At 38.9% G+C, this 16,586-nt stretch overlaps 1 protein-coding gene across 2 annotated transcripts in view; it reads left to right on the top strand.

Annotated features, from left to right (window-relative positions):
• Positions 1–16,586, top strand: part of PLCG2 (phospholipase C gamma 2) — a 1,878,649-nt gene that overhangs the window by 1,405,829 nt on the left and 456,234 nt on the right. For both annotated transcript variants that reach the window (XM_044081788.1, XM_044081789.1), the window contains exon 18: positions 5,124–5,302. In XM_044081788.1, the coding sequence (XP_043937723.1) occupies positions 5,124–5,302 (179 nt within the window). The remainder of the gene's footprint in view (positions 1–5,123; positions 5,303–16,586) is intronic.

Genomic DNA, 16,586 nt, shown 5'->3' with positions numbered 1-16,586 from the left:
ATTGAAATCCATTAATTTTAGTTAACCATTTACCATCTTCAATAAATAAAATAAAACATTTGCTCATAATAAATAACTTTACCTAATACATCAATTACAAGTTTAAAAGTTTAAAAATTTAAAAACCGATCCTAATATACCTTTTTATAGATTTATTCAAACATTTGAAATGTAATATAATAGAATTCATTTAGTGTTGTATAAATTTAAAGGGATACTGCCTTCTGGTGGCTGTATTCATAATGGCATTTATCAGATTTTTGCAGCTTTTAAGTTTAATAATGGTTTAATGGAGATGTACTCATTCAGTCCTGGGGTTTTGTTGGCTTCCAAATGTAACTGCCACCACAATTCTTTGTAGCCAACCAGTTCCTCCCATGGACCACCCCTTAAGTCTTTTTTTATCTGATCAATTACAAAAAAATCTGTACCTGAAATCCTCACATACTTGTGAATGTCTATAAAGTGCATTAGTTTCTTTGCTACTTCTTATGTCGTACATATGTTCATATATCCTCTTTTTCAAGGATCTCTCAGTTTTTCCAACATAAAATGAAGTGCAATTTGTACATATAACTAAATAAACTAATCCTTGCGACTCACAGTTAAAATAACCCTTACTTTTTATCCAAGTGTGTCTGCTTTCTAAAAAAACTTTTTCTTCATTAAGTACAAATTCACATTGCCTGCACCTACCACATTTGTATGTGCCTAATTTCAATGTATTAGATCTATCCCCCTTCTTACTATTATTACCTGTCTCTAAAATACTTTTGATATTCCTAGAGTTTTTGTATACAACTCTAGGTGTCATGTCAGGGAGTCCTTTTAAATCTGTTAATACTTTGAATTTATCCCATTCTTTTTGAAATATCTCCTTGACCTTAATATTTAAGGCGTTGTATTCTAATACCAAACCATGTTGATAGTTAGATTGGTTAACTATGGAATACCCTTCAATATTTTGTATGGTTTCCTTCTCCCCTTTTATTGGTCTGAATCTTCCTTTTCTTCCTAATGTTACCTCCTTTCTTAACTCATCTATAAATTCTTTTGGGTAACCTCTTTCCAGGAACATTTTTTCCAATCTATCACATTCTCTTATACATTCGTCGTCCTGACTGGACATCCTTGAACCCCTAACTAGCTGTCCCTTAACCAAATTTTTCTTACAATGACTTGGGTGGCAACTTTTGTAGTGTAGGAACGAATTGACATAAGTGTCCTTCCTATATACTCTGGTTTCAAAGGAGTCACTTTTTTCATAATTTCTACATCCAGGTAAGCAATGCTATCCTGGGAAATATTATAAGTAAACTTTAAAAAAGAAGTGGTTTCCCCTAAATAGTTAATAAATTCTTCTAATTTGTTCAAACTTCCTTTCCAAAAAATTATAATATCGTCCAAAAAGCGTCTGTACATCTTACAGTGTTTGTTATATTCTGTTTGAAAGATGTATTTCTCTTCCCAGTTTGCCAATACTAAATTAGCAAAAGTAGGTGCACAGGCCGCACCCATTGCTACTCCCTGGACTTGTTGAAAGTACTCGCCATTATGGGTCAAAAAGTTGTTCCTTAAAATTAAGTCCATTAGGCCTGTGCACACTATTTTGTCCTCTTGTGTTAAACTGTGGTCTTTAAATACCTCTTCCTCAAACATCCTAGTACCTTCATCATATGGTATAGACCCAAATAGGTCCACCACATCGATAGTTACCAGTTTTAAGTCTTTGTCAAACAGCTCTGGACTTATATTTCTCAAAAGGTCCCAGGAATCTCTAAGTATTGCTTCCTTATTCAACCATATGTGTTTGTTTTTTGTATCCACAAACCTTGCTAATGGTGTAGTTTTAGAGCATTCCGCTGATACGATAGGTCTGAGGGGGCAATTGACCTTGTCTTTGTGTATTTTTGGAATGCCAAAGATTATTGGAATCCTAGGTTTGTCTTTTTTCAAAAACAAAAGCATCTTGTTGTCTATCAGGGTTTCCGTTACCATATCTTCAAGAATAATATCTATCTTCTTATAAGCTAGGTTTATCTCATTCCTAGAAACCACTTTGTATTTAGTTTCATTCATCAAAATTTCGTTCATTTTGCCATCATATTCTGTGACATCCATCACTACGACCCCCCCACCCTTATCAGGCTTCATGACTCTAATGCCTTTATCGTACCTTAAATCTGTTAATTTTTCTTTTTCTTTAGAGTCCAAATTGTCCCTAAATCCAACCTTTTTGTCAGCTTTAACAATAGCTTCTTCCATAACGTTTTCAAAATGTTTTAACTGTGCCTGTATGGGGGGGTTGAAGGTGGATTTATTTTTCAATATACTTTGATCCTTAGTTAATTGTAAATTGTTAAGGTCCAACCCTATCCCTGCTTTTTCCTATATTTTGTACCAGACCAGTTGTTAGTCAGAACTTGTATTTTGTTTTATTATTCACTTTGTGTTCAGAATCTGCTTACAGTCTGCTTATAAAACTATACAGAAATAACTGTAGTGAAATAATAATAATGTACAACGGCAGCATATGAAAATATAATTTCATTTTTAAGTAATCATAAGTCATTAGTCATGAATTTAAGTTATAGTTGTGGATATTTGTTTAAAATTAGATGACTGTTTACTTTGAAGGGGCATCATATTTGTTAATTTTGCATCATGATTTTTCCAGTGCTAAGAATGACATACATACAAGCAATGCTGGCTGTGCAGTCAAGGTTTTGGTTAAGTTCTGCCTTTTGGTCTGTCTCTTTTTCACTCAACACAGATCCTACCCACTAACCATTCGTATTTTCTGTCCACTTTTGCTATTGTCTACTTTACCTGGTCCTTCTTGTCCTCTCCCTGTTTTATGACCACATCATATCATTACCTTCACTACATTATAAAGTCAGAGAACATTCTGCCTCAAAAATTCATATATTATAAACTGTTATTTTTAGTTAAAACACAGGTTTCCTTCATTCTAATTAATTCTTTACATTTACTTATGTACACTCTTCCAGTGATACTATGGAAGTTTGCGGTTCTGAATATTGACTTTATAATGTAGTGAAGGTAATGATATTATTATTGACATTTGGCATTTCAGGCATTATTGTAGAAACAAAAATATATGTCAAATTTGAATAATATAGGTAATTACTAATTAGATATCCATGTATATTTACAAGAACTTTGCATGTATAACAAAAGGTGAAGTAGATGCATATTTTTATATACTTGCAGCGAGTAGATATGCAGCAGAAAACATCGCTGTTTCAATATAACATGTTATATGTAATAATAACATGGATAAAATGTTAGGATGTAATTATTTTAGTTGTAAGGCAAGTCATTGTATATATTATATGCTTTAGTAAATATACTTATAGGACGTTGTGTATTTTTAAACAAGTTAATTGAATAATTAATTTTACCACATGATCACTATTTAAGTAAGTGTTTGTATTTTGAAAATGTTTTACGGTCTGAGGAAGCAGATGTGAAAGCGCTTACCGAATAAACGTTTTATATTTACTTTTAATATAGTCATACTGGATTTTTGTCATGCCGGTGGTTGCCTACTGTTGCTTAGTGTGTTCAGACATTTTATATTTTATATAGGTGACAGTGTGTGTGTGTGTGTGTGTGTGTGTGTGTGTGTGAGAGAGAGCCAGGGTTAGGTTTGAGGGTGAGTGAAGGATGGGTGTTGTATGCTTGTGTGTGAGTTTGTGTATTTTAGGGTAAGGATTAGGTTAGGGGATAGATGTAGTGTTATTTGTATGTGTTTGTGAGTGTTTGTGTGACTGAGTCTGTCTTGTTGTAGTGGCAGTGTTATGGGAAGGTTTTAATGATGTTAAAGTGTAGGGTTAGGGTTAGGGTTGGGGGAAGGGGCAGCATTAGGGTTTGTACCCATTACTAAGGTGGTGCAGGGAGGCAGAGCCCCATTTAAAACCGGTGACCAAAAGCAAATAAAAATAAAATACAGTGGTATGTGAGCATGGACAGCAGTCTCCCTGGTGAAACTGCATCCAAATGTAGTACTCCAAGGTATGGCTAATGCTCTTCCTCCCCAGAAATGGCACTAGTACCAGAGTAGCACAGTAGAATGACTTAAGCAGTTGCACTACTGTGTTATTCTGGTTGCAAGGAGGAAACATTGTACTCTTTCTATTGATGGAGTAGACTCATTCACTCCTGTGGATACTTTAGGGCTCATAACACTACTGCAGGCACCATGAAGCTCTCCATGCATGTTTGTGTGTGTGTGTGTGTGTGTGTGTGTGTGTGTGTGTGTGTGTGTGTGTGTGTGTGTGTGTGTGTGTGTGTGTGTGTGTGTGTGTGTGTGTGTGTATGTGTTGTGTAACTTACGGGTAGGGGGCCAATAGCACAACCAGCTCTGATGACAACGTCTTCAATTAGAGACATGGTAATGAGCTGATAATGAGGTGTTGCTTGATGCAGCCTTATTGTATCTCTAAATCACAGATTATTGCCATTGAGCTTTTGTGCAGTTCCATGTTGCCTCATTAGGGCTGGTGATGATAATTTTTCTGAATCTTAGGAACTGTCTTTCAACAGATTGTTTCAGTTCAGACTTTTTATTTTCTCTGACCTGTAACTGTGGGCTTGGAAAAATATGTATTAAGGATACAGTGGGCATACCACCATGAAGGAATGTGGGCAACTGTACAGTCATTTAAGATACTTTTTTGTTTGTCTATTGGACTGGAAATCTGAATTTAACAGTCAGCCATAAATACTGTTAATGTGTTACCAGTCAACTGTTGGGGTACGGTGATATGTAAGTTAACCAATACATAATTCATAAATAGTCACATATACAGTTAATGCATCTTTTGACACTTCTACCCTCTCGAGACTAAATCATTATGTTTACTGAAAATATAAAAATTAAGCAAAAACAGTGGCCTGAATGACTGGAGAGAGGTTTAATTTGGATCTGTTTGTACGTATAATCAACACTTTTCCAATGGTGGTTTAACGGCAAAGGTGTACTTTGCTGATCAGCATAGAAACAGAAAATGTTGACAAAGAATGAGCATTCTTTTGTGAATTAAAATGTATTTATGTATTTTAATGTTAATGCACTTGCCTTTCTTACTTCAATTTAGGATACAAAAACCAGTGACTTGCATTTTAGTGAAAAGTGGTTTCATGGGAAGATGCCTGAAGGAAGACAGATGGCTGAAAGACTGCTCCAGGAGTACTGTGCTGAATATGGTGGAAAGGATGGCACCTTCCTCGTCCGAGAGAGTGACACCTTCTTCAGGGATTACACATTATCATTCTGGTAATCTTACATTCCATGGCTGTAAACTTCCACATTCACCTATAAGCTCTCATTTTCTGTTCTGTCAACAACAGCCATCATAAATGAAAAACATGGTTGGAACATAGCTTTTTTCCCCTGAAAGATTTAATCTAGACGTTTCCTCTGGATGTGCCAGAATGTAGAAATAATCTGTGTGCTAGCAGGCATTAGGAAAATATTTTCTTTTAAAGCAGACAGCGAGTTCCAAGAGACCGAAGATGATGCAACTCATTTTATTATGTGTATTGTAATCCAACAGCAGTTAGAAACTAGAAAGTGATATCTTTAATGGAACCTCATACATTTGGGGGGAACACTACAAATCAACTGGCCATTTTTTTCCTTTTCATTGCTGATCTGTATCTAGTAGGTACGGTAACTCCAGGTTGGAACTCCTTTTTGCTAACTTGTTTGGAACAACAGTGAGATATAGTGACAGTCTGGTATACATAACGATACAGCAAATTTTTCATTTGCAGCCATTCATATGTACACTTTGGTCTGTTCCACAGAGAAGACTGTCAGCGGTTTGAAGAAAATTCTTGAGCATATTCTTTTATTTTTGTTTGAAGTGTCCATCATTCCTAGGAAGTGTACCTGTTATGTAAAAACTAGTGTTAGCCATGGTGCCTCTGTTTGTCTTGTCACACGTCTTTTGAGTATCTGAGAACCAGCAGCTGGTGAGAGCACATAAAAAAAGAATCATTTACTGAGGGTATTAGGAAGCATTGTTTCATGAATAGAAATGAGCATATGCACACAAAATCAAAGCATTACTTGATGAATATTAATAAGGTGCTGTGCTTTGCTGTGGGAAAGCAAAAATAAAACTGTCACCATTTTTCTCCCCATAAATAATCTATCTATATGAGTTATAACACAATGTTTCTACTCAAACAAAATAAATAAATTATCTAAATAATGTTAAATAACCTTTCTGTACACTTGCACAGCACAGCTCTAAACAAGTGCAGTCAAGGTGATTTGTGTAGATAAAGGGGCAGTGTTACCTTAACCCTGGGTGTTGAAGGTGTATGTGTGTAGATAAAGGGGCAGTGTTACCTTAACCCTGGGTGTTGAAGGTGTATGTGTGTAGATAAAGGGGCAGTGTTACCTTAACCCTGGGTGTTGAAGGTGTATGTGTGTAGATAAAGGGGCAGTGTTACCTTAACCCTGGGTGTTGAAGGTGTATGTGTGTAGATAAAGGGGCAGTGTTACCTTAACCCTGGGTGTTAAAGGTGTATGTGTGTAGATAAAGGGGCAGTGTTACCTTAACCCTGGGTGTTGAAGGTGTAATACCAAAAGTGGGTAGAAGTTCACTTAGCAAACAGAATAAGGAATAGAAGGGAGTTTACCTCAAAGTGAGACCCAAGAGTATGATCTTAGCGATGCAGGAAAACTATTGGTCTGGCTGTGGACAAAGTCATAGTTAAAAGGAAGTAGGGTAGAAGAAGTGTATTTCTTGTTGTCGTGTCTGCCCTTATTAATTCTTTGAAATTTTACTAGCTAAGACCATCAGAACACTGTTTTAAGCACACAGAAGAATACATCTATAATATCGGAGCATGAAGTTACATCTCTAATCTTTTTTTCAGCAGATTGTGGTACAGAAGGCTTAAAACTTGGCAAAAGTCAGGATAGTTGCTCTTACAGTGGGATAATCCAAGGCTGAATATTGGTGACAGTTTTCAATTATTATTCCAATTCGCTTAAAAATTTAGCAGAACATGTTTTGCATAGCAATGCACTTTCTAACCAATATGAAGCATGATGTACGGCATTACTGAGCAACTAAAATTCCTGGAATCCCATTTACCAGAAAGTCTAAAATTTTATGAGGTACAGGGTAAAGGGCAAAATCGGAAACATTCTACAAAATTCTGTAGAGTTGAAATGTATGCTCCCTAATAAAAACTGCCCATATTTCATTGCATTCATGAATGCTTTCAAATCAGGCGTAATATTTCTCCCTGTCTTCTTCATGTTATAATTAAAATTTCCAATAACAATATTACAATTTAATTTCTCCAAGTCTTTTGGGTTTCTAATACTATGACAGGAATGAACCCCATTCGTTAAGTCAAAGTATGATTGAAGTTTGTGAAATCAATATTGTTTCAATCTTTGATGTTAGCCAAAAGTTCTCTTCGCAGCACCCACAATGTGCCCAGAATTAACTTCTGCAATTCATATGGCTTGACATGTACCAGTAGCATATCTAAATATAACTGTAAATTCTTTTTTAATGAGACCCATTGTTCCTATTACTTCTAAAACTGTCTAGGTGTCCTTCTTCCACATTGCCCTTGTTTTTGTCTGCAAATCCTGGTATTTTATGTCTTTGTGTCTCTCTGTATGTAAGACACTGTAAACACTGAGTGAAGCAATTTCAAAGATCAATGCATACCTCTCAGTGATATCTCATTATGAGGAATGATCCTCATTTGGGGTCTTAAAATGTTCATATTCCTTGAAGTTCCACATTGAAAGTATCTGTCACACATTCAGTGTTAGCAGTTTTTTAACTGATATCCATGTTAACTCAAACTGAGTCATACTAATTCATTAAAAGAACTATTATACAATTAAAAATATATGACTGGCAATTAATATTAAAAAACGAGCATGCTGATTGGCCAGCCCAACCAGCATGCCCATTGTAAATCGGAGACTATACCAACAGGAAAAGATCCTGGCCGCCTGGACTTTTTCCTGTTAGTGTTTCTCATAAATTTTTTACTTTTTTTTAATAAAAAAAGAAACTGGGAGACTTAAAGCAAATGAGGGAGATGGCACAGACAAAAATAAAAGGATAATCAAGTAAGTTCTGCAAAATTAAAGAAACGTACCTGATTATCCTTTTATTTTGTCTGTCCCGGCTCTCCTGAAAATAAAACATCTCCCAATTTATTTTTTTTATTTTTTATTTTTTTTTGTTTTAAATTAAAAAAAAAAAAGCAACAGAAATCTTCCTTTCTCCGTTGCTTCCTCTGCACAGCTCTAATGTACTGCATAAGCATGGAAACACAAGTCTCATAAGCATCCGCAGTACATCATAAAAAGCCCGAGGATAGCGGAAAACCACAAAAGGGCAGCACAGAGGCATTATACAAAGACATTATTTAAGAATAGTAAGTATTTTATTTTTTCTTAAATAATGTCATTGTATAATAGCAGTAACCCACATCTGGGTGTGGGCAATGCTGGATTTATCCACGGTTGTCTTTGTTTGGTCACAAGGGCTTCCACACCAACCATGGGTAAATCCAGTATTATCCACACCCAGATATGGGTTATTGCTTAAATATCTCATTTCAACCATTCCATAAACTTCCTAGATTAAGCTGTTTGTAAGCTGTTAGTGAGTATTCCACATTTTGTGCATTTGTTCCATATTAAGATAGCGTTCCTCATTTTGGAGATTGAAGGTTGAAAGCTATTGATCAATGCTACTTATGTGTTCTTTTCATGGACTACTATATCTGTTTTTCTCACATCAGTTTTTTGAACTGTCGTTAATAGGGGATCCCATGTGATATAAACTTCATCATTCTCTGTAATGCTTCATGACTCATGTTTCCAATGCTTCTCAGCTACTTAAATATTGTAATGTTTGCACAACCCCCAGTACAATAGTTTTGCCACATTATTATGCCTTTCAGTATACAGGCCCTCTGCCATTAGTGTATCACATCCAGCAGCAACGTGTGCGACTGTTTCTAGTTCTGTTTTACAGTCCCTGCATTTGTCTGTTTCTCCCACACGTTCAATGGACTTTGTAAACCAATGTGTACTTAGTCCTCCTGGGCCACCAATATTAACCCTGCATCATTTGGTTTAAATTTACCTCTCCTTAACCATTCCTGTGGCAGATCCTGATTGACATGAGGTTGTTCTATATGTTTTCTGCACTTATAACTATATTTATGCCTCTTACATATTTCTTGCATTCTCATCTGATCTTACTCCGTGCATTCTTTCATTTTTTGGCACATGCTGCCTGATTTATTTCTACTTCTGATTTGATTTGTATTCCCAATTGCCACTGATGCGCTTCTGCTAAACTAAGCAAGGAAGTCATCTTAGACTTGTTTTCCTCATGTTTTAAAACTTTCACTATGTTTGGATCTGGTGAGGTCAGCAGATATGTATGCAATCCTACAATAGCAGCCCTATACATGTAATAATTTTCGAGGAGGCCCATACCCCCTTTAGAATGAGGACTATAACATTTTGTGCTGATTTTTATATATTGTTTGATAAGAGTGAAGCATTTTTCTGGTTTTCCTGTACATCTGATCCAGTACACTTTGGGGCCAGTCAGTCACCACAAAACTGTGAGTTACAAATGGAAGAGCAAACTGGTGAATAGTTTGGACTTTGTTCCTAAATGTCAGGGCTGTTTTCAGTATTAATTTCAGTCTTCTAAAATATTCCTTACTGAGTTTTGTTTGCATTTGTTCATGTTTTATTGTCAAGCTTTCATCAGTTTCCAAACATTTATACACTTTCTCCTACTCAAGTTCCTTTATATCACATTCCTGTCCCAGACTGATGATGTTTTCTTGGTGCTGCAGCTTTCCTGCTTTAAAGGTTGCTTTTGCACATTTATCAAGACCAAATGACATTCTTATACCATCTGAGAAAGTTTTGACCACTTGCAGTTGTGCTTTCACCTTCTCATGTGACGAACTGTACATTTTTAAATCATACACAAAAATGTGAAGTCTTTACACTTTGTTGTTTTCTGGGAGCCAAATTGTAACTATGACCTAATCTGTTAAGTAGACAGCTTAATGGGTTAAAGGCAAGACAAAAGAGCACATCCCCCTTTGAATTCTTATCCCTGGAATAATCATCTGTCTTTTATCATGGCTCACCTGCAAAATGCTTTGCTGCTGTTTCATGGTCACTGTAATGTAATTGATCAATCCCACATCATCAAGCCAAAAGCATAAAAACCTCACTTCAGCAAACGACCAGATCGTCGAGCACATACCCACTCTAAGTAACCTGTTGGCCAGCAAGGTGGACTTTGCCCTTTTCCCAACTATAGTGCAGTCTCAGAGTTGGTATATTTACTTGGGGTGTGGGGTGTAGACTCCCACCTGGGTGGGTTGGAGATGGTACAGTTTTGTTTTCATTAGTTGTGGTGTGAGTGGTTACTTACTTTGGGAATGCATTCAATGATTTGGTCATTCGCTGAAGTGAGGTTTCGCTGATTTCAACGATGTGAGATTAGATATTGTGGTCTTTCGGTGTTGTGAATTAGACCCCATGGCTGACATTGTAAAAAGCCTTACTTGCATCACATCATAGTTTTATTTCTGATGTTCATCGTGTTTCACTGTTGCAGTCATTACTCTTGGGTTATCCTTCTGGCAGGCTACCCGCAGTCGGCCTGAATTCCAAAGTCTTGGTCTGGTGTCGGTTGCTGTCACCTCTTCCCTGATGTCAGTGCGCCAGGGGTATAAAAGATGCAGCCGACGTATTTTCTTCAGTCTTTCTTGCCATGCGGTGACCGAAGCAGAAGCAGTTCGCAAGTTCCGGTCGTCCGACTGCTGAGATGGGGGAACTTTTTTCTTGCTCCAGACCAATGTCAGAAAAAGTTAATAATTGTATTTCTTGTGGGAAGCAAATACCTCATAAGGACTTCCATTCTTATTGTATTCCTTGCCTAGGCCCTGATCACGACGTAGCTAATTGCAGATTTTGTGCTAGATTTAACCAACGCACTATTAAGCGTCGGTACGATTTTGCATTTCATTACTTTGGCCAAAGATTTAATTACACAATGTTGGATAGCCATCTTACTACCGCAATTCACAAGAAATGCAAGGAAAAAGAAAAGGACAGGCATCCGAGGTCCAAAACTGATGACAAGGCTTCTTCTAAGCCAGTCGCTGGTTCGCCGGTTCTCAGTGAGGCGCTTTTGCAGCCCCTGACGCCCGCTACCTCAGAGCCGCAGGCTGCTTCCGACTCCCACGTGGAGCAGACTAGGCCTCTGGAAACTCAAGGTATTGGACACTTGGAAAATATCCCCTCAGATGGGTCCAGAGCCGCTGAGCAGGCATTGACTTCTGAGGGTGATTTCAGGCCTACACAGTTATATATCAAACCGACTACAGCTCCTAAGGCAAAGACTAAAGCACCACTAAAGACAAAGAAACAAGTGCAGCAAGCCCAGGGACAGGCCTCCATACCTAAAAAACAGATGCTCAAAACGGCCGAAGACCTAATTACTTTGATCAGGGGTTCCCATCCCCCTCCTGAGAAGAGGCCTAGGCAAGAGGCAGAATATGAATCTTCAGATCAGGTTTCCATTTCCTCTGGCTCTTCTTCTGACCAAGAATACTCTCTCCCTCCCTATGAGGATTCCGATGCTAAAGAATCTATCCCTTCATCCTCCCCTCCTGAGGATTTTTCTTTTGGGGAAACCCTGCATACCATGAGGGAGCACTTCCACTGGGAGAGCCAAGACTACTCAGAATCTAAGAAAAGGCTTAGAGATTTTCTTTTACTACCTCAGCACAGGCCTCTTGCTATCCCTCCTGTTTTAGACAATGTAGATGATGTATTTTCAGAGTCCAGCCTGTCCCCCTGACTCTTTACCCCCTGCACCTGTTAAGCCAGACAGATACTACAGGGTTCCAGATTCACATAAATTTCTTTATAAAAACCCTGCTGCTGACTCAGAAACTATTTCTCAGGGTCCCAAAAGGGTCAAGGCTTCCACTGCAAAAAATCCTATCCCCTCTAATAGGGATTCAAGGGCACTGGACAGATGGGGGAAAAGGTTTACACCTCTGCTACCTTGGCTGTGAGGGCTTTAAATTGTCAATTTCATATGCTTAAATATCAGCAGTACTTATTGTCACTGCTTAAACAGAAAATGTTAACAAATTCTGAATGTGCAGAAAACAAAAAATTGCAGGATTTATTGCATGCAACTGAGCAAGTGGGAAAGCATACTTTGCAATGTGGTTTTGATTCTCTGGAGGCCTCTTGCAGGGCTGCTGTTACGGGTTCTGTCATTAGGCGACATGCTTGGTTAAAAGAACAGAATTTGCCTGATCATGTTAAAGCAAAATTATTAGATGCTCCATTACAGCATGATACTTTGTTTGGTGTTAAAGCAGAAAAAGTATTGAAGAAAATGGAGGACAAAGCGAAATCTATGCAGACAGTTAAGGATTTCTTACAGGTGCAGCCACCCAGATTTAGCAGGAACTGGCCTACAAAGAATTGGTCCTTTCCAGTGTCAGACAGACCACACAGAGAGTTGCCCCAGAGGCAGATCCCAGCCCCAAGGCTCATACAGGCCTAAACAATGGGGTGCTTCTACCTCCAAAAGCGGAGAAGAAAAATCATAGCCATACAGGAAACAGTCCCAATGACTTTCCTCTGCCAGAACCAAGCACTTATCTTTTGGCAGCCCCCTTAGGGGGAAAACTAGCACTTTTTTCACAAAATTGGAACATGATTACCCAGGACAAATGGGTCTTGAACATAGTGTCTCAGGGCTACAGGTTCCACTTTCACACCCTGCCAAGGGCAAAAGGTATGCCAGACCTGCCACACAATCAATGGGCAGAGGCACAAAAGCAAGTTTCATCCCTCATGGACATGAGGGCCATTCAGCGAGTACCACAACAAGAGCAGGGACAAGGATTTTACTCAAGACTTTTCTTGGTGCCCAGAAAGGACAAAGCCTGGAGACCAATACTGGACCTGTCTATTCTAAACACATTTCTAGACATTCCAAAATTCAAAATGTTGACTCTACAGCAGCTACTGCCCATGCTGGGCAAGAAGGCGTGGCTCGTAACTTTGGACCTAAAAGAGGCATACCTGCATGTCCCAATCAGACAATCTTGCAGAAGATACCTCAAATTCATAGCTGGCTCAATGCACTACCAATTCTCTGCACTGCCCTTTGGCTTATCTACTGTGCCCAGGGTCTTCACAAAATGCCTGGCACCAGTAATTGCATTTTGCAGACAAAGAGGAATTCAAATATATCCTTACTGGGATGACTGCCTTATTCAAGCAGAGAACAAAGACATTCTACTAAAGCATCTGGCATTTGTAAAAAGATTACTAATTTGCCTAGGGTACACAGTAAATGAAAATAAATCAAAACTAGTACCCTCTCAAGAGATAATATTCCTGGGTGCAAGCTTAAATACAACTGCCCAGATGGCTTATCTCACACCAGAAAAACAAAGGCAACTGACTTCTTACTTCAAAATGTTGGCAACAAAGACCCAGTTATCTGCAAGAAAAATTCTGCAGGCTTTGGGCTTCATGGCATCCTGCATTCTGCTAATTCCATATGCCAGACTGCATATGAGGAAACTACAATGGTATCTAAAAAGTGTTTGGACTCAACATTGCCACAGCCTGGAAACATTAATTACCCTCATTCCCTGTCTGCAACAGGAGTTTTGATGGTGGGCACAGGCCTGTCACGACAACAAGGGACAGCCATTCATTTTACCCTCAGCCAGGCAGACACTAACAACGGATGCATCAGATTATGCCTGGGGGGCCCACATGGCAGAAAAATGTATTCAGGACACATGGCCTGAAAGCCAGATGCATCTTCATATCAATCAAAAAGAGATGCTAGCTGTTCAGAATGCCCTTACAGCTTTCAAGGATCTACTTCATCCAGGACAACTACTAATAAAGACGGACAATACTACAGTCATGTGGTACATAAACAAGCAGGGAGGCACACATCCCTACCCCCTCTGCAGACAAGCCATGACTTTGTGGGACACAGCATTGACTTATCAAGTTCACCTATAAGCACAATTCCTGCCAGGAAGAATAAATACTCTGGCAGACGAACTAAGCAGAAACCTCATGGAGCCCCACGAGTGGAAACTGGATCCACAAGTCTTCAGCATGATAACAAGGAAATGGGGATGCCCAGACATAGATCTATTTGCCTCCCCTCACAACTGCCAACTACAGAGATTCTGCACAAGGATTTATCACAAGCAAGCATGGAAAGTGGATGCCCTGTCCTTCAGCTGGAAAAACCTAACAGTATATGCCTTTCCTCCACTGCCTTTCCTCCCCAAGGTACTCCTAAAGGTCTGACAAGAGAAGCCAAAAATGATACTGATTGCCCCAGACTGGCCACACCAGCACTGGTACCCATTCCTAAAGAACTTGTAAGGTCCAGCCTGGACATTGCCTCAAACTTCTCACTTACTGACCCAACAAAACAATCAGATCCTGCACAGCCAACTCAGGACCTTAAATCTGGCAGTATGGCGGATAATGTAGCTATTCAGAACACTCCTCTCTCCAAAGCTGTAATGGATGTTATCTTGGAGGCCAGGAGGCCCAGTACCAGAAAATCTTATGCAGAAAAATGGAAGAGAGTCTGTGCTTGGAAGCAGGAACAAGGAATTGACACGTTTGTACCAAATATTCCTCAGATTTTACAATACTTAACTGAGATGCTGGACAAGGGCCTATCCTTTTCATCAGTTAAGATTCATGCCTCTGCCATTTCAGCCCATTACAATACGGAACCACCTATCTTTTCTCATCCTTTAATAAGGCAGTACCTCAGAGGGGCCAAAAACATAAGACCTCCAAGGAGAGCACCAATACCTGCATGAGACCTCAATTATGTCTTGGAAAAACTCACACTGCCTCCTTTTGAGCCAGCCTCAACAGCTGATATAAAATTCTTATCCTTGAAAACAGCTCTGCTCCTAGCAATAACCTCTGCAAGATGAGTCTCGGAGTTACAGGCACTCATGGCTGTGGAACCTTTTATCATTTTCCATCCAGACAGGGTTTTTCTGAGGACGAACCCTACATTTATGCCTAAGGTGGTGTCCAGTGTGGCCCTTAATCAAACCATTCACTTGCCTACCTTTTATCCAAACCCATAGAACAAGGGTGAGAGACTTCTTTGGACATACACAGACAGTTACACTTCTACTTGGACAGAACTAAAGCTTTCAGAAAGACTGAGCAACTTTTAGTGGCATATGCTGCAGGATCACAAGGAAAGGCTATCTCAAAACAGACTATTTCAAAATGGATAGGCCTTTGCATTTGTTTCTGCTACTCACAGCATGGCAAATCAGTCCCTAAGGGCATTAGGCCACATTCTACCAGAGCAGCAGCCTTCCTTAGAGGAGTACCAACCTAAAGATATCTTAGAGGCTGCAACTTGGAGTTCAGTGCACACTTTTACAAAGCACTATCACTTACCTCTCTTCTCTAAATCCAGAGCAGGCTTTACCACCACTGCAGTTCTGCAGGGCCTCATATCCTCTCCTAATCCTATTTAACCCAGCCACCCATCCTCAGCTTTGGGATTCAACCCAAGAGTAATGACTGCAACAGTGAAACACGATGAACATAGTACAGTTGTGTACCTACCATAAATGTAGATGGTTGAGTGTATTCACTGTTGCAGTCCAGGTTACTCTCCCACCATCCCCCTTTCTTTTGCTAGGTCTTATCTGTACTTCTCTATTCTATACAACTTATATGGTGTATTTGCTTGTAGATGTAGGAAATATTTACTTTAGGGCATGCATGTTTATTGGCATAATTTATGTAGCCTACCCTTTTGGGGGCACCTGACATCTGGGTCAAGAAAAACTGAAGAAAATGGCATCGGCTGCATCTTTTATACCACTGGCGCACTGATGTCAGGGAAGAGGTGACAGCAACTGACGCCGGACCAAGACTTTGGAATTCAGGCCGACTGCAGGTAGCCTGCCAGCAGGACAACCCAAGAGTAATGACTGCAACAGTGAATACACTCGAACATCTACATTTATGGTAGGTACACAACTGTAGTTTTCATTCCTTCAGTCAAACTTTATAAATTTCTTCAAACTATTAACACGTTCTGCAGATCCTTCATCCTTTGATCTTATACCATAAACAACTTCTTCCTATGTACTGCCAGTTACACATGAAATTGTTAAATGTAAATGATTCTTCATAATTTTATAATTGTTTTGGAAAAGTAATATAGGACTCCAATTTTCAAAAGGGGACTTTTTGCCTTTATGCCACATATATATGTTACACTCTTTAAAACAGCTTTACCCTAACAGCTTCCATGCATCTTTTTTCAGGACTATAATGTCTTAGAACTTATTTGGACTGCAGGTTAGAGATTGCCTTCCCTATCAAGGATTGATATCAGAGTACAGGCAAAGAGAAAGAAATAGGGGGTCCTAAATGAAAGACCAGCACTGGTAGAGTTTTTAGT

Source organism: Protopterus annectens, chromosome 8.part1 (genome assembly GCF_019279795.1).
Source record: "Protopterus annectens isolate FY-2018-M chromosome 8.part1, PAN1.0, whole genome shotgun sequence".
NCBI classification, from domain to species: Eukaryota; Metazoa; Chordata; order Ceratodontiformes; family Protopteridae; genus Protopterus; species Protopterus annectens.
This window is presented reverse-complemented; position numbering and strand designations above follow the sequence as displayed.